Consider the following 25,266-nt stretch of genomic DNA (forward strand, 5'->3'; position numbering starts at 1 on the left):
ATGCTGCCCTCCGTGGGGTCCCAAGACTCACACCCTCGGACCAGCCCTAAGTCTTGCTGTGGCAGGAGCATGGGGCCCAGGAGCCACCACTTCAGCCTCGGCTTCTCGGTCTCCAGCCTGGGCCTTCTGTTTCTGTTCTCACTGTTTCCAGGTGTGACGTGCAGTAAACCAGCCCTGCACCAGCGGGCCCTGCAGCTGTTTCCCTTCTTCCCCAGATCTCTGTCCACATCTAATTTCTCTTTACTGGGAATTTCTCTTTGCTGGGAATCAGCACTCTATCTGGGTAGCACGGAGGATGGAGGTACTGAAGAGAAGGACAGGAGACCTGCCTGGCTCTGGTGGGAGCAGTGATGGACAAGCCAAGGGGGTGAGGGTGGGGCAGATTATGAAGGTAGTTGAACGCCAGGCAGAGTTTGGATTTTATCCAGCAGGCAATGGGGAGCCATTGAATAGTTTTAAGCAGCTACTGGCTTGGTCAGACTTGAGTGTTTAAAAGCCTCATCTCAGAAATGTGGGGGAGGGTGAAAGAGGCTGCACCAGCAGCAGGAGCTGTGAGGAGGCTGCTGCTGGGTCCACTCAAGCTGCAGGGGCGACCAGACATTCAAAGGATGCCCAGCAGCATGGCTGACGGGACCTAGGTACGGGCAGGGGTGCAGAGGGAGGCGGCAGAAAGGAAGGATAACTCCCAGATTTCTGGCTGACGTCATGGGGGGTTGGGTGCTGTTTGCTGAGAGGGACCACAGAACAAGGAACGGGGTTTCAGAGCATGGGGGTGGGAAATGAGTTCCTATTTTGGACCTACAGAGTTTAAGGAGCCAATAGGACGTTCCGGAGTGAACTGTTGTGTTTATGGGTCTGGAGCTGAGGAGAAAAATTCAGGCTAAAAAGAAAAGGACAATGACAGGCTTCTGGGGAACAACACGTGAGTCAGGGCCTGAAAACAATGTGTGTCACGGAAGCCTAGGGAAGAGAGTGTTTTCAGGACAGAATGGCCCATGGCATCAGAAGCTTTGAAAAAATCCATAGACTTGTAGCTGGATAAGTGGAAATAGGTTAGAGAGAAAGTAGGGGGTGGTGGCAAAGGGGCTCACAACACCTAGGTGAAGGGCGGTACTCCTGTCACCTATTTGGGCCCCTCTGGCATTCGCAGTAGGGTGGGCAGAACCCAGGTCTTTAGGAAGGGAAAGGGTGGGGAAGAAACCTGTCAGCCTTGCTCCAGAAGACAGTATCAATTCACTCCTCGGCCTCCACCTCGCTCTTCCACGGAGGCAGTCCAGGGAGGAGGGAGAGCCACAGCTAGATGGACAGAGCAGACCTCAGGAGGGCCAAGTAGGTAGCCATGAGACAGCAGACCAGGTGACAGGGCCCAGCCACAGGCAGGTGGAGGGTGTGAACAGAGGCCTCTGGACAAGGTCTCAGATGGACAACCCTTCTTCCTGGTCCCCCAGAGTGCTTGGGCGCCGAGGGCAAGCTGGCTCACAAACTCTTCCGTGATCTCTTTGCCAACTACACAAGTGCCCTGAGACCCGTGGCAGACACAGACCAGGCTCTGAATGTGACCCTGGAGGTGACATTGTCCCAGATCATCGACATGGTGTGTTGTGGTGGTAGTGTCAAGGAACTGGCGTGGGGGTGGGGTGGGGTGCAGTGAGAGACTGGGATTATTCTCCAAACAATTCTTTTCTATAAATGTTAATATTAACAACAACAATAATAACAGATACTAATTGTTGGGTGCCCACAGTGTGCTCAACACTTTGCACACTTGCATTCCTGCCTGGCAGGAATTACCACCCATGTAACTACTAAGGAAACTGAGGGCTAAAGAAGAAAAGGAACTGCCAAGGTCACATAGCAAGGTCAGGCCTGTGTAGGAACTGAACTGTGAGACAGCTGGTTTTGTGGTCCCTCCAGAGCTCTGTAGGTAAGTGTGTTACACACAGGGAAGGGTGTGCACATAGATGTGTCCACCTTTATGCCCACTCCCTGCCCCCCACTAGGATGAGCGGAACCAGGTGCTGACCCTGTACCTGTGGATCCGACAGGAGTGGACAGATGCCTACCTACGATGGGACCCCGATGCCTACGGTGGCCTTGACGCTATCCGCATCCCCAGCAGTCTCGTGTGGCGACCAGACATCGTACTCTACAACAAGTAGTGTCTTCCTGGGCCCCTCCCCTATCATAACCCCTCCCCACCGTTGCCCCAGGCTCTAGGTTATCCACTGATTCCCCATCCCCACCCCCCCAAACCTAACCTGGAAGCTTTTCCCCCAGGACCCTCCTAAGCTGCCAGGAGCTCACAGCCCCTCCAGGACACCCCCTCTTTAGTCTGTCCCAAGCCGACGCAGGCTGAATGTCTCCTGGGAACTCACTGTGTAGTCCAGGGCCAGTTCCGTGCCCCTCACAGAGAGGGTTCTGGGAGGCAAGTGCCCCTGACGGCATTCTCCACCCTCTCAGGCCTGCTCCAAGTCTCTCAGGACTCCCCGAGGGCCTGCCTGGGGACTTCCTCCAGGGCATATCCCTGTGGAGCCCTCCTTGATGCCACCTAAAGCAGTTCAGTGTTTCCCAGACAACATAGAGCTCTGCATGTTTTCCCCGGGGGCCCTCCAGGAGATTCTCACATGACACCATGCAGCCGGGCGTCGGCTCTTGCAGATGTGTTTTCACACTGCCCGGGCCTAGATCTGGGTCTCCTTTCGGCCCTGCAGGCGCCACCCCTTCTAAGCCTCCAAAGGCACGCAGGCGCCTCTTTGCCACCTGCTCTGTCCTCTGCGCGGCCGGCAGGCTCCGCGCGCGCTGCCGCCTCAGGGAGTCCCACCCTGCCTGCCCCGCAGGGCGGACGCGCAGCCGCCGGCCTCCGCCAGCACCAACGTGGTCCTGCGGCACGACGGCGCCGTGCGCTGGGACGCGCCGGCCATCACGCGCAGCTCGTGCCGCGTGGACGTGTCGGCCTTCCCGTTTGACGCGCAGCGCTGCGGCCTGACGTTCGGCTCCTGGACGCACGGCGGGCACCAGCTGGACGTGCGTCCACGCGGCACCGCCGCCAGCCTGGCCGACTTCGTGGAGAACGTGGAGTGGCGCGTGCTGGGCATGCCGGCGCGGCGGCGCGTGCTCACCTACGGCTGCTGCTCGGAGCCCTACCCCGACGTGACCTTCACGCTGCTGCTGCGCCGGCGCGCCGCCGCCTACGTGTGCAACCTGCTGCTGCCCTGCGTGCTCATCTCGCTGCTCGCGCCGCTGGCCTTCCACCTGCCGGCGGACTCGGGCGAGAAAGTGTCGCTCGGCGTCACAGTGCTGCTGGCGCTCACCGTCTTCCAGCTGCTCCTGGCTGAGAGCATGCCGCCGGCGGAGAGCGTGCCGCTCATCGGTGAGCCGCGAGGGGGCGGTGCTGGGGGGGCAGGGGCGCGAAGAGAGAGCCTCCGCCTCCCAGAGACGGTCTCCCGGCCCAGGCTCGCGGGTCTCCACAGGGGCGGGGCGGGGCGGGGCGGGGCGGGGCGGGGTAGGGTAGGGTAGGGACCGGCCCCCCGCAGCAACCCCAGGTCGGTGCGGGAGGAGGGAGCATCCTGGGAGCGTGCCTCATTCGGAGATGGAGGGGAGAGGAGGGACACCCCGCCCCTCACCTGTCCTAGCCGGCAAAATGCGTTGAGTTCTGGCTGTGTGCCAGGCCCTCTCCTAAGCACGTGACTTTTTTTTTTTTTTTTTTAATTAACTCAGAGAGGCATCACGACACATCTAGAGGTAGGTTCTGTTATCCCAGTTGTGCAAAAGGATCAGTAACTTACCCCCAGATTGCGCTCGTACCATTTGAGAGTGACTGTCACGGTCTGTGGGGGAGTGCAGTGTCCAGCAGTGAGGAGAACAATTAGGGAGCAGGTAGCTTCTGAGAACCCGCTTGTAAGAATAGGGGATGAAGAGATCTTGGCCCTTATGTCCTTCCTGGTTCCATCCATTGGGATTGGAGGGTCCTGAAAGCCTCAGGGTGGGTGAGCTGGTGCCTGTTTGTGTTGAGGCGGTGGTCAAGCTCAGGCCCCCTGAGTTCTTGTTTTGGGCCCCAGATTACTCTCTCTCTTGCAGGGAAGTACTACATGGCCACCATGACCATGGTCACATTCTCCACAGCGCTCACCATCCTTATCATGAACCTGCACTACTGTGGTCCCAGCGCCCGACCAGTGCCAGCCTGGGCTCGGGCCCTCCTGCTGGGACGCCTGGCACGAGGCCTGTGCGTGCGGGAACGAGGGGAGCCCTGTGGGCAGTCTAGACCACCTGAGTCACCCCCTAGTCCCCAGCCTCCTAACGGAGGTGCTCGCCCTCCAGCAGTTCCTTGCCGTGAGCCACAGTGTCTGTGCCGTCAGGAAGCCCTCCTGCGCCACGTAGCTACCATTGCTAACACCTTCCACAGCCACCGGGCTGCCCAGCGCCGCTATGAGGACTGGAAGCGACTGGCCCGTGTGATGGATCGCTTCTTCTTGGGCATCTTCTTCTCCATGGCCCTGGTCATGAGCCTCCTGGTGCTGGTGCAGGCCCTGTGAGTTCCAGGGGTCTGGTGCAGCCACAGTCCCTCCAGAGAGGAATGGAAAGGCCAGGTGGTGGTTGGCTCTCTGCTAGGCCACCTAGTCTCTCCCTACTGTGCCTAAGAGCTGGCGACACTCTTCCTCCAGGCTTAGCACTGCTGATTTCACAAACCACAGGGATCGCTTGTCTATATACCCTAAACCTTAAGGGAAATCCATAGCTTGCCACTGCCCTAATTCCTACAGAAGGGGCACTCTAAGAAGGGCCAAGATCGAAACACAGTCCTGGAGGGGCAGAATTGAATTTCGATGCTGCATGTTAGAGCTTTTGGTGGCGAGAGTGCAGGTCACATGAGAAACAGAACGACCATACTTCTTGTTTTCTCTTCCTTCCTCCGTGGCTGCTGTGTTAGGAAGGACTCGGGGAAGGGGATCCAGAATTCATTCTCTCGTTTCCAGAGGAGGCCACATGAGGATTCAGCCCCAAAGACTCAACTTACAATAAAGTGTGTGCCTCACACCTCTTCAATGCTGTTTTACCTCGGGGCCTGTGGTAGTGGAAAGTAGGGGTCCAGGTTTGTGTCTTTAGAGACAGGAGCCTTAGGACGCATAGATCAAGGCAGAGATCATGTCTTTGCTGACAAGAATTCAACGGAGTCTTCAGGTGAGACCCTGGCAGTGGACCTGATGCTGTCTCTGCTGTCTGTCCTGCTCTCTGCCCTCTGGAGCTGGAGCCCGTCCACATCATTCCCACACACTGACATTCAAAGAGCTTCAAAGTGACCAAGGTGGGGCAGTGCAGCAGTGAGACATTCACGAGGGGTTTGTTTCTTTCCGACTGTCACGTGTTGTCTGTCTGGCACCACCCCTGTGCTTTAGACCCAGTCCCTGCACTCAGGAAGCTCCCAGACTGACTTGGGAGGCAAACACTGACATGTGGTGTAGGGAAGCAGCCAGGGACCCGTGGGAGCAAAGAGGCAGGAGCCCTAGCCCAACCAGCTGGGGGAGGTCAGAGAAGCCTTCCTGGAAGAGTGAATGGGAGCTTTCCAGGTGCATATGTGAGCCACGAGTAATACCAGCAAATACCGTGGCCAAGTGCTTTCCTCCCCAATCCCTCCTCAAACTAGTTTCATCGTTAGTCTCCAAATGAGTGGTTGCCTGCCATTAAAGACTGCTGCCCCCTTTCAGTGTCTCACTCTTAAAGCCTTGGGGAAGGCTCAGTCCCCAGATTCCCTAAATTCTCCATCAGCAAACCTGGCAGCTGCCAGAGAAAGTCCCAGAATTGCTTACAGAGGGTCACCATGGATCCTGGCTGCTCTTAAAGCACATAGGGGGCCGACATCCCCATGTCGGGCTGAGGCAGCGCGGTGGCCAGGAGGGGCTGTTCAGTGTTGGATGGATCATGGCAGGCCTGGACTCTATGGAAAGGTTCCCCTGACAAGGAGCCAGACTGGCAGTAGGAGGGACCAGACTGAAGAAGAGGGGCCTTGACCCATGGCTGCAGGAAAAACAGAGGCAGAGAGAGAGGTTTCAGTGCAAAATAAGGTACACAAACACGATAAGAGGAATGAGCAGAGTGGGCTGGAAACACTGACCCACAAGGTGGAATGGGAGCCAGATATGAAAAGCAAGAATTCAGGGAGGACAGCAGGCAGATGAAAGGGCCCCGGGCCCTTTTCCAGATGGCACTAGGAGGTTCTGTGCCCCTGCCTCCTTCCGACAAAAATGAGCCATTCTAGGGTGGCCATGAGTGAGCTCTAGTGATGCTTATCTTTGCCCCCTGTGCAACCTCTGATTACTGGGGGGAATCCTAGCCTTGTCCACTGCGTGAGATGACATTACCGGCACTCAAGCTGGTTGGAGGCTGGAGATCTGGATTCTGACCCTGGCTCTGCCACTGACTCATTCTGTCCCCTTGGGCAGGTCTCTTCTATCTTTGGGTCTCCCTTTACTATATAATGATATACTGCCTTTTCTTTCCCCTTCCAATAGTTAATTGTACAGTAAGAATAAAATGAGATGGTGTCTGGGGAGAGGTGGTGGTTCAGAGTTTGGCTGTCTGGACCCCAGCCCTGACTAGCTGTGTGTGTAGGGCCGGTTGCCTCTCTGGGGCTTAGTTCCCTCATCTGTAGAACAGGGACGATGACGGAGCCTACACCACTGGGTCGTGGTGAGGATTCCTGGAACTCTGAATGGTATTATGTCATGGAGAATGGTGGGAACAAAATGAAGTCTAAGGCTCCTTCCTGTCCACTGTTCATAGAGCCCTGGAGGAGGGAGGAGGGACCTAAGGGGGAGTAGTGGCTGAAGTCTCCTGGCCTATTCCAGTTGGTTCCTTGAAAAGCCCCTTCCCACCTGGAGAAGTGAGGCCCAGGCAGGCCCGGGTACAGAAGGTATTCAAAGGAAGGAAAGAGTCACAGCTGAGAGGGACCTGGGGATCATCTAGTCTAATATGCATATTATACAGCTAGGAAGACTGAGGCTCAGAGAGGGCTTGATTGGTCACAGAGAGAGTTAGGGCAGAGTCTGGATGAGAGCCCAGGTCTCCAGCACCCAGAGCCTGACCACTACCTTGGAAGGTGGTCTGAGGGAGTCCTGAGGGCAGTGATAGAGACAGTGGGTTTTGCAGCTGAAGGAGAAGGCCCAGGGAGGACTGTGGGTGGGCATGGCCATGGGACTCCATGCCCCCAGTGCAGCCCAGATCTCTCTGGGGCCCCATCAGTGGCCTCCTGTGAGGGAGGGGGCAGCCCCAGACTTGGGTGGGGGGCAGGTATGTAAGCTTGCATGACCACTGCCCCATACATTCACGCATGACCTCTGAGGTAGGTTCACCACCCTCACAGGGTCTGCTTGAGAGGGTTTACTTGTTTGGATTAGAGGGGGTTGTTTTCCTTTGCGCAGGGCTGTGCATGCAGGACAGGAGTGCCACCCCAGGGCAGCCCTCTCACCCTTGAGCTGAGCCCTGCAGAAGCTTGAGGCTCTTACCTGAGTTACCAAGTTGGCAAGACCTGGACTTGCACTGCTTGTCTGTAGGGAAGAAACCAAGGCTCTCAGGACAGGAAGGAACCCTAGAACCCTCTGGTCCATCTCTGGCTTTTTCTCATGGAAGCTGGTACATTTTCCTCTAACGGGCTTCCTTATGGTGGGGCCTCCTTTGCCTGTGTTTGACTTGAACCCATGAGCAGCAGAGCTAGAAGGGAGCCAGCCCTCAAAGCCAGGGTCTCTTCTGGGTGCTCTTCCTGCTTCCCTGGCCTGTAACTTTGCCTCCCTGTGTGACCACCTCTCCCAGGCTGTGTCCCAGCCAAGGAGGCACTAGTTCATGTACTTTTCATGTCTTCCTCACCTTCTGTCAACTCATGCACACCCATGATGCTGTCCCTGGTGGGAACGGAAGCCATACTGGACCTTCTCCCATTTTACATGTGGTCCACAGTTCAGCCAACAACCTGGCTCTAATGATGCAAAGTGGGCCTCACAAGGCCCCAGGCATCACTCAGCCAGGACCAGCAGCCCACAGCCCCTTCAGAGATTAGGAACCTGGGCCTGTCCTCATGATTCTACCTCTGGTGGGTCCTGGGGGATCAATAGACTGAGCTGGGACTACGGAACCCAACTGCTGTCTCAGCATCCTGCCGGCACCCCCATCCAGTCCACACAACAGCACAGGGTTTCATTCAGCCGAACACACACACTCCTCTCAGAAACTGAGTTTGGGGCTCTTCCTCATACCTGGCAACAATGGTCTGGGTGTCAGCACTGTGGCCAGAAATTAATTGCCTTCCAGCTTCCAGCTGGAAGAAAAGCCTGACCAGTTCCATTTGGCCCTCAAATGGCTACCTGCCTCGGTCTGGAAATGCTCTTCAGCCTCCCGTGGGCAAGTGGCCAGCCCTGGCTTAGGTACCTCCAAGGGCAAGTGGCATACTACCTCAGAAGCCTGTCTTCCCTTAGCTGCATAGGATCGGGGTGGCGGGGAGAGGGACAGAATTGGGTCCCCCTCACTGTTCATTTGATTGTGGTACTTATGTACATGTCCCCTGAGCCCCAGGGGCAAGCCTGTCTTGTGCCCAGGTGTGGCCAGGCGCGTGCCTGCCTACCTTTGATGTACTCGCAGTTGTAGGTGCTGTGCTTGCCCAGGGCCCGGAGGTAGATGCGGACAGGGCCCTGGGCCGGTCTGCTAGCGTTGATCACCTGGAAGGTCTCGAAGGGGGGGATCAGCACCTCCTCCTCCCCAGGGAAGAAGGAGTAGCGCTTGATAGGTACCCCGAGGCAGGTCCAGATGCCAAAGAAGGTGTCCTCCCCAAATTGCTGGGCTGCAACATTCTTTAGGGACGCGGAGGCAAAACCCCCCAGCCTGACCGTTGCCCCGGGCCCCGCCGGCCGGAAGCGCAGGCCATGCACCCCTCGGAACACTTGGTGGCACTGGGGCGAACTGCCCCTGCCCAGCAGCTGTAGGGCCTCGGTCAGCAGGAAATGGAGTGTCTTGAAGGAGAAGTGGTGGAGGTAGTAGGCTCTGGAGCGGCCTGCCTCACGCACAGCGGCATTGAACTCCTTGTGCAGGGGGCTGTTGGCGGTGTAGGCCAGGAGGGCCACCCCATGCTCATCGCGGAAGCCAGGGGGTGGCGGGGGCAACCCAGTAGAGCTCAGGACCCACTCTGGCCCCCAGGCCTGGCGGTCCTGCCATTGGCTGCTTGCCTGCACCCAACCATCCGCGTATACTTTGTTGGCCTGGAACTCAGTTTGGTTGAGATCTGGGAGAGCTGCTGTCATGGCTGCTGCACAGCCTTCATACTGGTCATCAAAGGAGGCTGGGGCCATATCCAGGGGCAGTTCTTGAGAGAATAGGTCTCGTTGAGAGATGAGGTGGCTCTGGGCCTGGCAGAGAGGGAGGATAAGGACTGAGAGGATGAGCCTCAGGAGATGGGAGCCTGTCATTACATTTCTCCACTGAGAGGAGAAGGACACTGATGGCCCCAAAGCCACCTTGAGGGAAAAGGGATTGGGAACAACTAGCTGCCCTCTCTCCGACACCAGGGTCTGAGGCTGTCCCCTCAGGCCGGGCGAGCCCCACTGGAAATATCAGTTGTTCTCTCCTCCCACGACTCCCCCACTCCCCAACCCCCGCCAGAGTTCAGAGGAAGCCCGCAGTGCAGCTCCCAGTGACAGGGACACAGTGGGGGATGACCACACCTGCGGCGCTTCCAGGAGGCCCGTGCACACAAGCAGCAGACACAGCATGGCAGGGGTCTGCATGTTGGAGGGAGCCCTGGACAAGTTACTGTCTCTCTTTGGGTCTCAGTTTCTTCATCTAGAAAATGAGAATGTTAATCTGTACAGATGAATAAACATCAATGGGCACCTAGTCTGTACCACTCGCAGTGGTTGGCATAGAGTCACAACAGAGATACGAAGGCTCGGGGTGTCTAGGTGGCTCGGTAGGTTAAGTGTCTGCCCTCGGCTCATGTCATGCTCGCAGGGTCTTGGGATGGAGCCCCTCATCAGGCTCCCTGCTCAGTGGGGAGTCTGCTTCTCCTTCTGCCCCTCACCCCTACTTGTGCTCTCTTGCTATCCAATAAATAAATAATCTTTAAGAAAAGAAAGAAATGAAGGCTTAAGAGAAAGGACCCTTCTTGCCGGCAGGAACATGGGAGACTTCCTGGAGAAGACGTTATCTGAACAGGGTCTTACAGGGAGAATAGAATAAGCCTTCAAGCAGTGGAGACTGGGAGAGGAGTGGGATTTGGGGTGGGAAAGGCATCTAGGGCAGCAGAAATGAGAAGAGCCAAGGTATTGGATGTAAAAAGTGAAAGACATTTTGTCCAGCGTGGCAGAGCTTGCAGTGAGGGAGTGTTGGCAAGACTGGAGCCAGTCGTGAAAGGTCTTGACTGCCCCAGTAAGAGGTCTGGGCTTCACCCCATGGGGGATGTGAGGCTGGAACAGGTCCAGGACAGGCCAGCTGGTGGGGCCATGGAGCTATTCCAGGGACAGAATCCAGCCATCCTTCCCTCCCGCAGTCCTGCGGTGTACTGAGCCCTCCTCCCTTAAGCTCTCAACAGCTTCCTGGGCAGGGACAGGTGTAGACCCCAGGGGGTGAGGGGTCCTGTAGATGAGGAGAGGATGGAGTGGGAAGGGAGGCTCCAAGAAGGCAGAGTCCCAGCAGTTTCTAAACCAGTGCGGCTACTTCTTTGTTTCTTTCATTACGAAGTTAATGCCTGCTCATAGTGAAAAGAAACAAGTATGAATGAATCAAGAGTCCAAGCTCCAGTCTTCTTTCTCTCTCTGTGTCCTCTCTCACTCCTGCCGGTGCCTGCCGTTACCGTGATAACAGTGTGCTTTAGGACCATTTTTGGTGCACGTGCAAATAATTTAATATTTAAATATGCATACACACATAGCTTTCTGTACACAGGCTGGTTTTGGTTTTTATTGTCATTTTTCTTTTTTCTTTTTTTAAAGATTTTATTTATTTATTTGACAGAGAGAAATCACAAGTAGATGGAGAGGCAGACAGAGAGAGAGAGAGAGAGGGAAGCAGGCTCCCCGCTGAGCAGGGAGCCCGATGTGGGACTCGATCTCAGGACTCTGAGATCATGACCTGAGCCGAAGGCAGCGGCTTAACCCACTGAGCCACCCAGGCGCCCCATTTTTCTTTTTTCAAAAAGAAAAAGGAACATGCTTTCACATAAATATCCTGTAACATTTATTTCCAAGAAACAGTCTATCAAGGACTTCCTTCTATATCATATATACATTCATATATACATATCTACCTTATTCATTATAATGGCAGTATGGGGTTTTGTAATGTAGTTAAACCATAATTTGTTCAGCCATTTTCTTATTGATGGTTTTTTTTCCTAATTTTTTGACATTTTTGACATTACACATAATACTTGGGTGAACATCCGTGTATGGAAATCTTTGTCTACCTGTGGCCATATATATTTTTATAGGAAAGATATCAAGAAGTTATATGATGTTTAAAGGATATGAATTGTTTATTTGGCCCTGCCAAATTGCCAGCGGCCCTGGTCTGCCCTTCCACAACAGTAAATGGGTGTGCCCTTTCCTCTTCATCTTTGCCAGGGCTGGTTATCATGATCTCTTTTGAACTTTCACTAAACCGGTGGGCACAGATGGTATCTACTTTTTAATTCACATCTCTGCTCACTAATAAGATCAATCTTAACTTTAATTTTTACTGTTTTAAAATTTTAATTTTCTAAAGGTAATACATTTCCATTGTTCAAAATTTAAATAGTCCAAAAGGCACACGGTTCACTGTAAAACACCGCTCACTAATTCCTCGCCCCATCTCCTCAGAGGAGACCAACATTCCCATTTTCTGTGTATCCTTCCGAAGATCCTCTGTGCACATATAAGCGGATTCACAGGTATTCCTGTTTTCCTCCTTTTACAATGTAAGACAGTCAGTGGTTCTTTTCCTTTGGGAATCTGATGAAAACTGAACTCTCTCCTCAGAAAATGGATACACACACTCTCACACAGTGTCACATACATTTCAGGTGCCAGTGTCTCTGCCCCCAGTTCCAGATTAAACGTCCCTGCTCCACAATCCCCTCTGGTTCTTGGAGGTCAATGCTGATAGTTCAGTCCCTGGCAAGTCCACACACAGGTGCAGTGGAGAGTTCTCATGCATGCGGACACCTTAGCTCCTGCCCAGCTCCCCACCTCTACTGCTCCATATTATTTCTGTGTCCAGGGCTTTCTCCAACACCCTGTAAGCTTGCTCAAATGTGCAGGGGATTTAATGTTTCGAGGGACAACCCTTAACCAATGAGGGGTAGTAGTCAGATTCCCTTTCCTACTGAGGATCCCAGCAGGACTAAGCCCCAGTTGATCCCAGTGGTCACAGTGTGCTCATTAACACACTTTTGTTTGTGGGGCAGAGGTGGGGGTGGCTTTCTTCTCCGTTGCCCTTTGCCACTCTTTCACTTTCTGGGATCAACTTACAAATGAACTCACTACACCCAGGTCCTTGTCTCTGGGTCTGCTTTTGGGGGAATCTAAACCAAGAGAAAGGGTCTTTTGGGTCACAAACCATCACAATGTGGCCCAGAGCTGTTCCTTTAGCCTGGATCCCAGAATGACCTTATAAGGAGTGGACCTGAGCTCGGCCTGCCGAAAGGAGGTCAGCTCAGGCAGACTGGCAACATGAAGCAAAGGACCCTGATCAAACTCACTTTAGCCAAGTGGTAGTCAGCCCAAAGACCCATGAGCACGAGGATAAATCTTTGCATGCCACTGAGATTTTGTGGCACATTTTGTTTTTGTTATACAGCAAAAACTCACTAAGCCAACTCTCTTGTCCTTGCTTCTGTCCCCCATCTCTGCCCTGCAGAAACAAGGCAGTGAGAGAGAGAGCTCAGAGGCTTGAGATAGGGAAGTCTGGCTTCTGATATCAGACTGAGGACATTGAATTATGTGGCCTAAGATACCGGCAGTGAGGATGAACCCAGAACCACTAGGTATAATTTACTAGACGTGGTGTCTGATGGGACACAGGAGATGTGAAGAGGGAAAAACCAAGAATGACATGAGGTTTTCATGCTCTAGGCTGCCAATACAGAGGAGGAGCAGAGTGGACTTTAAAAGTTCATCTTGCCCATCCCAGCACATGATAGGTGCTCAACAAAAAAATGAATGAACCATTAGATTTGAAGGGGAAACGGTGAGTTCAGTTTGGCACATGTGGATTCTTAAGGGGCAGATGTCCAAAAGATAGGAAAATGGATAATAAGATAAGGCATTTGTGTGATGGGTGTATTTAAGTCTGAGAAGACATGAGAATGCCAGAGAAAGAAGAAAAAGAGGACCAAGAAGCAAAGAGAGGGTTTTTTGAAGCCAAAGCACAGGTGGACTGAGACACCTTGGGTTTCTAGAAGCTCTTCACTTGGGTCCCATGAAATACCTTGGTACCCTTATGATAATTGCTCTTTTTTTTTTTTTTAAGATTTTATTTATTATTTGACAGAGAGAGACCTAGCGAGAGGGGGGAACACAAGCAGGAGGAGTGGGAGGGGAAAAGCAGGCTTCCTGCTGAGCAGGGAGCCTGATGCAGGGCTCGATCCCAAGACCCTGGGATCATGACCTGAGCCAAAGGCAGATGTTTAATGACTGAACCACCCAGCCGCCCTGTGATAATTCCTCTTTAGGCTTCATCTAGCTTGTGATGATTCCTGTTGACTTGCCTTCAGAAGAGTCTCATGTAATATACCGTCCCCCTTTTTCACCCAGTCACCCACGACGGTCACTTCATCAAGCACATTCGAACATTCATCAAACACTCAATTAGTTGCCAACTAATGCTGATCACAATATGGATCTAGCCTAGAAGCTCCTTCCCTTTCCCCGTCCCTTTCATGGCTCAGTCTACCCCTCCCCCCTCCCCCACGCCCCAGTCTCCACTGTCACCCCTGCTGACCCACCCTCCACAGAGCAGGTGTTTCTAAAGCCCCACTGGTCAGGTTGCTTACCTGCTTAAAATCCTCTGTGCTAAATCCGACTGGAAGAAATACCTCGGCATATAGAGTAAAAATGCTGGGATGAAAATTATGAGGGAAAAGATGAGAACACATCTAGAAAGGAAAACAAACAAACAAACAAACAAACAAAACACAACTTCCCTCCATGCCCTTAGGACAGAGCCCTCCTCATGCTGGCATTTGAGGTGCCCTGTGACCTAGCCCTCCATGACCTCTTCAGCCTTGTGCTCCCCCCCCCCCCCCCGCCCCGCTTGGCTTCTACAGAACAGAACAAAGCTGCAGGTGAGGCCCCACTGCTCCCTTTCCTGTGGCTCTGCACACATTGCCATCCTGCTTTCCACTTTTCAAGACTCAGCTCAGGGGTCACATTCTCCAGGGAGCTCTCTGGCTTCTCTGTGCTCGTCAGTCACCCTGTACTTTCTCAGTCACTGTCCTAATCATACTGTGCTGCCCTGATGTGTCTGTCACCCCTCCTGGCCGGTGAGTTCCTTGAGGGCAGGGACTGGGTATGACCTGTGCCGTGTCCCCAGAGCTCAGCCCAAGCCGGGCACAGCTGAGGTCTCCTGGAATGTTTGCTGAGTCTGAGAGGCTTTCTGGTTGCATTAATAGTGTAGACCACTGCAGAACAGGTAGATTGAGGACTTTGGTGAGCAGTGTTGGGGGGAATGAGGTGGGGCCAGAGCAATGGGGTGGTTATGGGAGGGGAGGAGATGGAGGTGCTGGGTCACCCCTTATATCTTACCCACCCGTCTGTTTCTCCTCTCATCCTGCTCTGGGCATAGTTTCTCCTCATCCAGACCCTCACTGAACATTCCTTTCTAGGGATGAGACTCCAAATCCCTTCCTCAGGAACCCCCCAATTTCCCAAAGTCCCCAAACCCTCCAGGTATCCTAGACCTCTCCTTCAAAGATGCCATGATCTGAATGTTTGTGTCCTTCCAAAGTTCATATGTTGAAATCTTAATGCCTCCTGTGATGGCTTTAGAAGGTGGGACATTTAGGACATAATTTGTTCATGAGCGCTCTGGGATTACTGTTCTCATAAAAGAGACCCCACAGAGTTCCCTAGCCCCTTCCACCATGTGAGGACATCATGAGAAGGTGTCAGCTACAAGCCAGAAAGAGGGCCTTCACCTCACCATGCTGGCACAGCGATCTCAGACCTTCAGCCTCCAGAACTATGAGAAATAATTGTCTGTTGCTTATAAGTTACCCAGTCAGTGGTATTTTATAGCAGCCTGAACAGAATAAGATAAAAGTTGCCCTGAAACTGTTGTTATTGACTCCTAGAACTCCATCATCAATAACCCAAATTTCCCCTTTAAAAAAAGTCTTTCCCTGCCCTGTACCCAGGAGGAGTGTGGTGTGCCCCTTACCTAGGCCTTCTCCAGGGAAGCTGGTGTTGCTCTCCAGTTATGGCCACCAGGACAGGGGCAAGGCAGGTTTCTCCTTTATACTGTCAGTCCCCCACCGCTTGTACCCACACAGCTGCTCAGAAATGTGACACTCCCCCATCTATTTCTGGATGTCTCCTGAAGGCTTGGGAACACTAGCCTCTGTCCAGTCTGCCTTGGGCTAGTGCACTCCCATAAAGAAAGGAACCCCTGGGGCTAGAGAGAAGGTGGCCTGAGGCATCGAGGACCCTGGCTAGAACAACCACCTCCACACTGGGTTTAGACTGTCCTCATTATCTCCTTACTTTGTGTTCCTATTATGTGAGCATGGAGACTCCCTAATGTACAAGAAGGAGTTCTCAGATTCAGAAGGCTGGGTCTGGCCAGCAACTGATTTGCTCTGTGATCTTGGAGGATTTCTGCCTCACTCAGGACCCTGGCTCTGTGACGAAATTTGACTGCATCTTTTGGGGCCTTCCTTGGAGTTCCACATTTGGGGATAGGAGAAGCACCTCCATGTGGGAAGAGAACAAAACCCTGATCCCAGTGGACCTGGTACCAGGGCCATGTCTCAGCAGGCCTGGCTGTCCCAGGCTGTTCCTTCTGTTCCAACAGCTGCAGGTGCTCTGGGCCCTCCAGGATGAGAGGCAGTCAGGATAAAGAGTCAAGATGTGGTTTTTCACAGTAATGGTGAACAATAGAGGAATGGATATTCTGATCTAGGTGATCTTTGGGATGGTCCATCTCATTGGAAGAGGACAAGAGTACTTGTTTAGAGGCTGTGTTTGCCTGACAAGTTCTCTGGTTTGGGGGGATGACACTTTTCCCATCTCCCTCCCCACACTTCTCCAAGCCCAGGCACACAGTTTGTCTTTTTGGTATGTGGGAAGGATTTTTGGAGAAAGCAGGATTTTAGAGGAAGGAAATTCTTTACTTGGCTGGCAGCCTGAGGGAACGGGGCAATGGGAATGGAGCTAAATGAATGAGCCAAACCAGGATGGAGGCCCTGAAGTCAGTCTAACTTTTCTGTGCTCACCTCAGCCCCAGCAAGCAGCAGGAAACATCTCTTAAATCCTGACATTTGGGACCCCAACTCCCCTGACCACTTTGGGAGGAACCCTCCCACCCCCAGGGCTCAAGCTGCCAGAAAGCTGTCTGTCCCCAGAGCTGCTTACTGATTTCTCAGCTGGTCCCTTCTCCTGTTACCTCTGATTGGGCATCCAAAACTCAGAGCCAGGTTATTTATAGACAGACCCACAGCAGGGGAGGGGAAAAGCTAGTGTTTATAAACATGGGGTCACCTGGGTCTAAGAGGTCTAGAGAGAGAGGGTCTGTGGAGGGAGAGGAGCTGGCCCCTCAGGGTGTGAGACAGAGAGCTGGTCCAACCCTACTGAAGGGAAGGGGGCTGGCGGGTGCCCCTCAGATGCTGGATCACCCGTGACCCCCATGAGTGGGCCATATGCAAATTGCATGCAAATCAGCGAGTGTACCACGGACAGTTCTTGGTGGGCGGGACCCTCGTGCCCCCCCCCCCCCCCCCCCCCCGGTCTAGTGGGCTGAGAGCTGGGGCTCCGCCAGGTCGGGGCCCACCTGAGAGGCCAAGTTTCGCAGGTCCCTCCCCCAAACCCGGTCTCGCTCGCTTGGAGCCAAACCGGATTCTGGAGAAAGAACTCGCAGTCCTAGGGAAGGGGAGGTACGCCCCTCGGCCCCTTCCCGCGCCACTCCCGCTTCCCCACCCCTTGTCCGTTGTTGCAGAAGAGAGGTGTCGGGTTACCGCCGCGGGGGCTATAGTTAGCCGCGGGACTTTGTTGATCGGCTAGACTCCCGGGACAGCGCAGCACCCGCCGGGACTTAAGCCCCCCGCCGGCCCGAGCGCTCAGTGTTCCTTCCCGCTGTCGCCCCTGGAACTTCCAGGTGGGTCCCTGGCTCTCCTTTCCCTCCTTTCTGCAGGCAGAGCCAAATTATGGCTCCGCGTTTACTGTTGCAAGGGTCCCCGGGCAGAAGACGCTGAGCGTGGGGGCTAGTGGGAATCTGGGGAGCGGAGCCCTGGGGTTGTGAGGGGTACACAGTGAAATCTAAGACCACGCCCACTCCCTTAGGCCCGCCCTCAGCCCCGCCCACAGCATCTTGGGCCGCATCCCGGACGGAGACCCTTCACACCCCAGAGGAAGGGACCCCGATCTCTGTCTCCCAGCCCATCGCCAGTGGTGCCTTCTTCATCTGGACCTCGCCCTCTTGAGTCGCCCCCAGGAATGATGCTGGCGGCTCTGCTGCTGGCTCTCAGCTACCTCGGCCTCCATTCCCTCTGGCAGGTAACTGGGAGAACCTACTCCTGCCACAAAGGGAACAGGTCAGGGGCAGACCCAAAAGAGGTGGACTGGGGGGCTGACGCCTCAAAAAGCTCTGCCAGATGCTCTTCTCTAGGATCCTAGTGCTCTTCATCCTCTTCTCAGGAACCTCCATTCTCATTCTCTTTCCCAGAACCTCCACCTCCACCCACTGGTCCTATTAGGCTCTTCCTTCCTTCATATACTGTCTGCCACCACAGGCTCAGCCCAGGCAAAGCCTCTCGGGCTCCCTGTGTGCTGCCTTCCCGCAGCCCTTCCCAGACCAGGGCTTGACCTCCTCCACCCCAACCCCCCAAAGCATGGTTTGGAATATGGGCTTCTAAAGCAGGAGAGGACTCAGCAGTCTCAGAGTTGACAGTGTCCTCATGTGGTGGCATGAAGGGGGAAGAGAACCTAAGGATGGGGACCGGGTCAAATATACATTGGCTGTATATTTGTCTATCACCTGCATCCTGATTGTTAGAGCCAGAACAGTGCTTGGAAGTCATCTAGCCCCACTTCCTACCAGGTGCAGAACTTTGCTAATGACAAAATGACTCCTTCACGATGTACAGAAGTGAAGATCTATGTGTGCCGTCCTCACAATATCCCTGTGAGTTTGGAAGGATCCTCAGTTTATACGTGGAGAACCTGAAACTCAGAAAAGTTAAGAAACTGGCTCAAGATCCCACAGCTGGGATGGGGAAGTCATGATTTGAACCCACATCTGTCTCCCTCCAGTGGCTGTGCTATTTAAGCCCTTGAGCTCTTGCCAAATTGCATACGCTAGATGTTTGGTCCTAGAAACGAGATACTGTTTCTGGACTGATCTGCCACCACGGCCCCTGTCCAGTGCTCTGAACGTCTCCCCTTTCCTATGTGGCCTCTCTGTTTCCTACATCCACAGGCCCAGGCTGTTCCCATCCTGCCCCTGGGCCTGGCTCCAGACACCTTCGACGATGCATACGTGGGCTGCGCAGAGGAGATGGAAGAGAAAGCAGCCCCCCTGCTGAAGGAGGAGATGGCCCGCCACGCCCTGCTTCGGGAATCCTGGGAAGCAGCCCGGGAGGCCTGGGAGCACAAGCGCCCTCGGCTCACCCTGCCCCCTGGCTTCAGAGCCCAGCACGGAATCGCCATCATGGTTTACACCAACTCATCTAACACCTTGTACTGGGAGCTGAACCAGGCGGTGCGGACAGGCGGCAGCTCCCGGGAGTTCTACATGAGGCACTTTCCCTTCAAGGCCCTGCATTTCTACCTCACCCGGGCCCTGCAGCTGCTGCGGGGCAGTGGAGGCTGCAGCAAGGGACCTGGGGAGGTGGTGTTCCGAGGTGTGGGCACCCTCCACTTTGAACCCAGGAGACTGGGAGACTCTGTCCGCTTGGGCCAGTTTGCGTCCAGCTCCCTGGATGAGGCAGTGGCCCGCAGATTTGGTAATGCCACCTTCTTCTCACTAAGGACTTGCTTTGGGGCCCCGATCCAGGCCTTGTCTGTCTTTCCTGAGGAGCGCGAGGTGCTGATCCCCCCACATGAAGTCTTCTTGGTCACCAGGTTCTCGCAAGATGGAGCCCAGAGCCTGGTGACTCTCTGGAGCTATAATCAGACCTGCAGCCACTTTAACTGCGCCTACCTGGGTGGTGAGCTGTGCATGAGGGAGGCAGGACAGTGGGGTGGCGGGAGTAAGCTGGGACGCCCCTTCTGGACACCTGCTTGGTTAATGGGGGAGTTGAGGGCTGGAAGTCAGCCAGAATTACTGTTCTCTGTGACAGGTTCAGCCAGCTCTTAGAAGGTCTGGAAGTGTTTTCTGGTTCTATGAAATTCTCGAGTGGTTCTCTAAATGTTCTCAAAAGGTTCCATCCGCTGCACAGTCTAACTGACCACAAGAACCTGGTTAAGGAGATAGATAAGCAGAAGAAAATGACAGGGGTGCTGCTTCAGATCTCAGGAGTTCCCTGGGCTTAATGCAGTTGACAGGACACGCCCATGCTGTCCCTCAGTACTGAGGTAGGGACAGATGGAGGAGCGACAGCGGCCAGGCCAGGAGCCACAGTGGGTCAGCAATCTGAGGAAATTTCCCAGGGTCCAGAAAAGGAAAGAAAGCCAGAAGTCAGTGTTTAGGAGAAGGGAGAGCTGGACTGGGAAGGGGAATGGCCCACGCCAGGGCCTGGTGGGAAGGGAAGCTTGGGGAGTGAGGGTCTAGCCACATGGTGGCCTCACTCTGTGCTCTGTTGCAGGGGAGAAGAGGCGCGGCTGTGTGTCTGCACAAAGTGAGTACTCTTCTGCCCTCTCCCTCAGCTGCTTCAATACCTCCCCACCAACACCCACCCAGGCCCTGCTGACCCATCACCTTTCTTTTCTCTCCAGCAGAAGGACAGCCACATTCCGCCTCCAAGGGGGACTTCTCTCTGCTTTCCTGAAAGACCCTGCTCTTGGCCCCTGGGGGCTTCCAGCTCTCGGGGGCTGGGCCCTGAAAGCTCAGTGTCTGCCACTTAGGAGTCCTAGGAACTTGTGACCTTCTGACAAAGAAGGGGGCTTCGAACGGCCTCGAAGTGGGAATGTGGTTTCAGACCCAGCCTTAGCCACCATTTCCCCAGGGATGGGGACTGACCCAGTCATCTCCCCTCCCAAACAGGATGTGGGGGGATCTGAGGCCCTGGTAGGGTGGAGGGAGCCCTGCTGTGTGGTAGGGATTCCCAGGGACAAGCAAGGGTGGTACCATGATGGCCACTCAATTAAACAGTACTGCAGTGTGGTGACATCAAATTTCCTGACTGGTTTATTTCATGAGACTAGATCATTTACCCTGCTCTGGCCTTGGCACTCCTAGACACGGTCCCCTGTGCAGACTGCAGTCACATGCCACAACTTGCAAACTCAGAAGCTTTAACAGCCAGAGATTCCTCACAACCTCCCTGAAGGAAGAAAGGAAGGTGGACAGATGGATTCAATGGCCCATTTGTCAGATGAGGAATAGAAAGCCAAGGAAGGAAGCAACTTGCTCAAGGTCAGAGAGCTAGTATTGAAACCAGGCTCCCGGCCTTCCAGTCCAGAATTCTTTCCACAAAAGATCTGAAGGAACTCAAAGTAGGAGCCTGAGCCCAGGACACCTGGGATCCCAGAGCAAGACATTTCTCTCTGTCCTGCTCCCATAGGAGTCCCTTTTAGGGGCGAGGAGAGGGGAATCTCAAAACCTGAAGAGACAGAGATTCTTACACACTCTGGAGGCATCTGATATCTAGAACAGAAATTTTATTGAGACAAGTAAAGCAGCAGAGTCTTCTGCTAAATGACACCTGCCCTTATCCATCTAGGCGACTCTACCTAGCAACTGAAGAAAGGACTCTTCCACTGCCTTAGGACCCCCCCTTGACCCCCAAATCTTCCTCCCAGGGCAGGTCCCCCTCCGCCTCTGATTCCTGCTCCCTGTGTACTAACACACGAGCTGGGGAGGAGGGATCAGACTCTCCAGAAGCTGGCATCCTAGCCCCTCCAACATCCTGAAGGCCAGGTTCTGAAGGTACCTGGGTCCCCTCAATCTCTGGCACTGTGAGCTCTGGAGTTTCAGGGATGGGAGGGCCCAGATTCTGGAAGCTGTTACGCACTCGGGTGATGTAGCGACTGAGGATGCTGGCACCTCCAGGTGGCCGGCGTGTCCCTCCCTCTGCCAGGGTCCGCTGCACACCAGCCACCTCACTTTGCAGGCGAGACACAGTCTTGGTCAGCTCCGTCAGTCTGTTGCCCAGGTCTGGGGTGCAGGGGAAGGTGTTGATGGGGAGGTCTCTCAGAAGATGAGCCTGCCCTGAACCACTTCTTCCCTCACAACAGAAGCCCAGGGGACATCATGCCTATGGGGCCTGAGGGAGTAGAACTGGAGAAAGTGAGAGACTGGCTCTCGGGTGGGGGGTCAGGAGCAGGCAGAGTCTGGGTCAGATGAATCTGAGAGGGACTGAGGTGTTCATGAGTTTAGGCAATGCAAAGGAAAGACTTGCGGGCCAGAGAAGAGATTAGGAATCACAGGAATGGGAAAGTTTTTAATGGGGAGAGATTTGTGTTTCTGCCCTTGTCAGCCCTATTCCCATCTACCCATCCTCAGGGCCCAGTTTGAATTACACCTCTGCTTTCTCCAGTTTCTGGTCCTCTATCCTTCTGCCTTCCCGTGAACCTCTCAAAGCAATAGGTTCTTTATCTCCCTGGGGCTCCCATTGCAATTTGGGTCTCTCCTAACTAAGCATGATCTGCCTGCAAAGATGGTTTCTCTGTCTCACCAACCTGAAAACTTCCCCCGTGTCTCTGCTCTACACAGTCCCCCTATCCCTCCAAGATGAGGCTGAAACAAAGGGTGAATGAACGAAAGAGTTAAGTGAGCGAGCCAGTGGGTAGAGTCAATGAGTCAACAAAAACACAGGAATGAAGGATTGAAGTAAATGAGTGGAATAAATATCTGAATGGCTCAGAGTCGTTGAGTAGGAGGGTCACACTACAGGGTGTGAGCCTGGGTGTCTGGTATTTATTCCCATAATGCAATGGGGAAGGCTTAGGGGTGAGCCACTAACCTTTCCGCCGGGTCTCCTCAAACTCCCTCTGGGCTCTCTCTATGTAGCGTTGTACCAGGGCCTTGATGACTCGGAGGCGATAGGATCCTTGCTCTCCTTCCCCAGGCCCTGACCCCGCCTGGGGATTGGCCTGGGATGGGAAGACCAGAGGGTGAGAGAGACTCTACCCCTGCTCCCAGCCATTCTATAATCACTGTGCCCTCCCCCAGATGATAAAGGTTGGAGGCCAAGTCTGCAGACCTTTCTGTCCCTTGAGGCCACATAGCTAGATACTGGTGCAGTCCTGGAAGGCAGAAGGAAGCAGAAGCTGAGCAAAGGCTGAGTATAAGAGAGCTGGTGTAGGGGGGTGGGGGTGGGGGAGGTGCAGAAGCAGGTGGGGGGCAGAGACAAAAATGCTGAGTCGGGAATAGTTGAGTTCTCTCTCCTACCACCAACCCTACCTTGGTTTTCTTTTCTTTTCTTTCCTTTTTTTAAAAAAAGATTTTATTTATTTATTTGACAGACAGAGATCACAAGTAGTCAGAGAGGCAGACAGAGAGAGAGGAGAGAGGAGGAAGCAGGCTGGCTCCATGTGGGGCTCCATCCCAGGACCCTGGGGTCATGACCTGAGCTGAAGGCAGAGGTTTTAATCCACTGAGCCACCCAGGTGCCCCCTTACCTTGGTTTTCTTGAGTTAGTTCAGGTTAACCCTTCCCTTCAAATGCTGGGGAGGGGGAAACTAGGGGATGTGGGGAGGCGTCTGCATGGAAATTATCATGCAAGTTGGAATGATTGGTTTGGGGTTCAGGTATAGGCCCCACAACAGTACTAAGAAGGCAAGCAGGACATGTGGATGGGGCAGACAGTGGAGAGAGAACAGAGGTTTAGCAGGCAAAGTGCTAGACTGGGAAGATACAGTCCCAAATCCCAGCTCAGTCACTTAGCGGCTTGGCGCCCCAGGCAAGTTACTCAATTTGTTTAGGCCTGAGGGTCTCCAAATTTAAGACAGAAATAGTAGTAATGCCTACTTCCTCTGTCAGTACTTCCCTGGCAGAGTAGGGGCTCTGTAAATGCTTAGGAAATAATTATTTTTATCTAGTTTTATCTTCTAAGTATGTTATAGTTAGCATATTTACTCATAAAAAAAGCAAAGAATTTTCTTAAATATTCTCAGGGGAAAGATGGGGTTGGCGAAGCTGGGGCAGGCAGAGTATGAAAGAGGATGTTGGGCCTTTTATAGCTACAGAATATATAAAGCATTTTCCTTGTATGAAATAAGGAATAAGAACTTAGGGAGGCCATTTCCTGAGGATGCAGGACAGGTGGGAAGGGACATCGGATTGGATCACCAAAGAAGAGGCCATCGAGGTGGGGGCAGCTGGGAGAGGGGAGGGACTGCAGTGGGGGAGATCCCAGCCGGCTAGTGTGGGGGATCCGGCAGGACGCAGTGGCCCTGCGCATCCAGGACTGGACACAGGCCCAGAGAATTGGGAACAACCCCTGGTGTGCCTCATTCCAGAGTGGAGCAGCCCTGACAGATGGTCTGCGAATAGGCACCTGGCAGCCTGGACAGGAGCAGGAAGTGACCAGGGAAAAGAGTGATAATTCCAGAATCTGGAGTCAGAGGGTCCTTTAGGGTGAAGGAAGTGTCCACATGGGATGGCCCGGAGCCGGGGAGTGCTGGGAACTGGGAACCCAGACCGTTTACTTTCCTGTAAGTGTCCTGTTTTCCCATGCTGAGCACATGCGGTTTCTCCACTGTGTCTGCCCACCAACCTCCTGCTTGCCCTTCAGGGTTCCGTTCTGCTCTAAAGGGCTTTGGAAAGCTCCCTGGCTCCTGAGTCTGGATCTGGGGCCTGTCCTCTGGGCTCCAGATGTGCCCCGTGCTGCTCTCTGTCACGTACTTGCTGTCATATGCATTCACCACCAGTTTCCTTCTGCTACGCTAGACTGGCAGCACCTGGAGGGACGACCGTCACACAGATCTTTATTTCCCGTAGAGGTGTTGGTGTTCGTTCAACAAACTGTGGACCATTCAGGGGATCAAGGGACTTCAGAGCTCCAGAGTTGGCCTATGGCCCCCACAGAGCTGGCCTGGAGTCCCTGGCTTAGAGACATCCTTGGGTAACACATTTTAAAGGAAACAGGAACCCCTACAGACCCGGCCTTAATGCTGGTCTGAAACAGAATGGGGCTCCCAGGCCAAGCCCGGGTCAGGGAACACGTAACAAGAGTTAAGGGAGCCCCTTGGAGGCTCGGCCTCCTCTTTCAGACCTCTATCATCCATTTAATTTCCCAGTTTGTGGAGTACTTTGCCTTGGTTTCTTAACATTTTTTGTTTTAATGTTCAACTACATCTTGGCTCAGTTTAGGGCAAAGAGGCTTGTCTGAAGTTTGGACCTTTTTTTTGATGGCAAAAAGATTGTGTAGTAATAGTAATAAAAATATAATACTGAAAAGGATTGCTTGGGGGAGTAGGGTTTTCCTGATCCTTCTGTGGCTCAGCAGGGACTCTAGTGGCTTCTTAAGGCTGCTGGACAGGTCTGAGACAAATCGGGTGCCCGTGGCATGGGAGCAGGGCTGTATGGACTTTTGTTGAAGCTGGGTAACCTGCAGTTGGAAATCTAGGAACGGTCAGAGCCAGGAACAGGGAAAGGCAGCCAGGTATGAGAGGAGGACATGGGAAATGGCTTTGTGGGGAACATACCAGAAAGACAGACAAGGAGTGTGCAGATAACCAGGCGGTGTAGACTATACAGGTGACGGCCCAGCCTGAAGAAGACCAATGACAAACAGAGGAGGTACTCACAAAGGTGGGGATTGGCGGATAGTCTGGCTTCTTGGTTTGATGGCAGGAGCAGCAACAGCAGATGAAGTGGAAAATTCTCCTGAGACATTCAGAGGGGCCAGAAAGCAGTCAGTCAGGGGATGGGGTCAAGGCAGCTAGGTGGGGGCTTCTGGATGCTTGGGAGGCGGGGAGTGAGAGTGCTGCG

General features: G+C 53.8%; 4 protein-coding genes across 6 annotated transcripts in view; 2 read left to right on the forward strand and 2 right to left on the reverse strand.

The window, feature by feature from the left end:
* CHRNA10 (cholinergic receptor nicotinic alpha 10 subunit) lies at positions 1-17,653 on the forward strand. Of its 2 annotated transcripts, none has more exons than XM_059409838.1 (5): positions 1-151; positions 1,449-1,594; positions 2,001-2,155; positions 2,838-3,370; positions 17,514-17,653. In XM_059409838.1, exons 1-5 carry the CDS (start codon positions 1-3, stop codon positions 17,651-17,653), a joined length of 1,125 nt encoding a protein of 374 aa, XP_059265821.1. The 2 variants fall into 2 exon arrangements, with proteins under 2 accessions (XP_059265821.1, XP_059265812.1); XM_059409829.1 differs by lacking the exon at positions 17,514-17,653 and adding an exon at positions 4,078-4,993.
* On the reverse strand, positions 5,936-9,767 carry ART1 (ADP-ribosyltransferase 1). Its single transcript, XM_059391145.1, has 4 exons — positions 9,705-9,767; positions 8,612-9,389; positions 7,503-7,544; positions 5,936-6,015 (listed from the first exon to the last, which is right to left on the reverse strand). The coding sequence occupies exons 1-4, from the start codon at positions 9,765-9,767 to the stop codon at positions 5,936-5,938; spliced, it is 963 nt and encodes a 320-aa protein (XP_059247128.1).
* Positions 17,648-20,482, forward strand: ART5 (ADP-ribosyltransferase 5). Of its 2 annotated transcripts, none has more exons than XM_059409850.1 (4): positions 17,648-17,726; positions 18,649-19,378; positions 19,976-20,008; positions 20,106-20,482. In XM_059409850.1, exons 1-4 carry the CDS (start codon positions 17,667-17,669, stop codon positions 20,156-20,158), a joined length of 876 nt encoding a protein of 291 aa, XP_059265833.1. In that variant the 5' UTR covers positions 17,648-17,666; the 3' UTR covers positions 20,159-20,482. The 2 variants fall into 2 exon arrangements, with proteins under 2 accessions (XP_059265833.1, XP_059265840.1); XM_059409857.1 differs by having other exon boundaries at positions 20,109-20,482.
* A 612-nt stretch (positions 20,483-21,094) lies between these two features.
* XNDC1N (XRCC1 N-terminal domain containing 1, N-terminal like) overlaps positions 21,095-25,266 on the reverse strand; it is a 40,368-nt gene continuing 36,196 nt past the window's right edge. The window contains 3 exon segments of the mRNA XM_059409873.1: positions 21,095-21,486; positions 22,295-22,424; positions 25,083-25,161. Coding sequence (XP_059265856.1) covers positions 21,095-21,486; positions 22,295-22,424; positions 25,083-25,161 — 601 coding nt within the window.

The sequence above is a fragment of the Mustela nigripes genome, chromosome 1 (genome assembly GCF_022355385.1).
Source record: "Mustela nigripes isolate SB6536 chromosome 1, MUSNIG.SB6536, whole genome shotgun sequence".
NCBI classification, from domain to species: Eukaryota; Metazoa; Chordata; class Mammalia; order Carnivora; family Mustelidae; genus Mustela; species Mustela nigripes.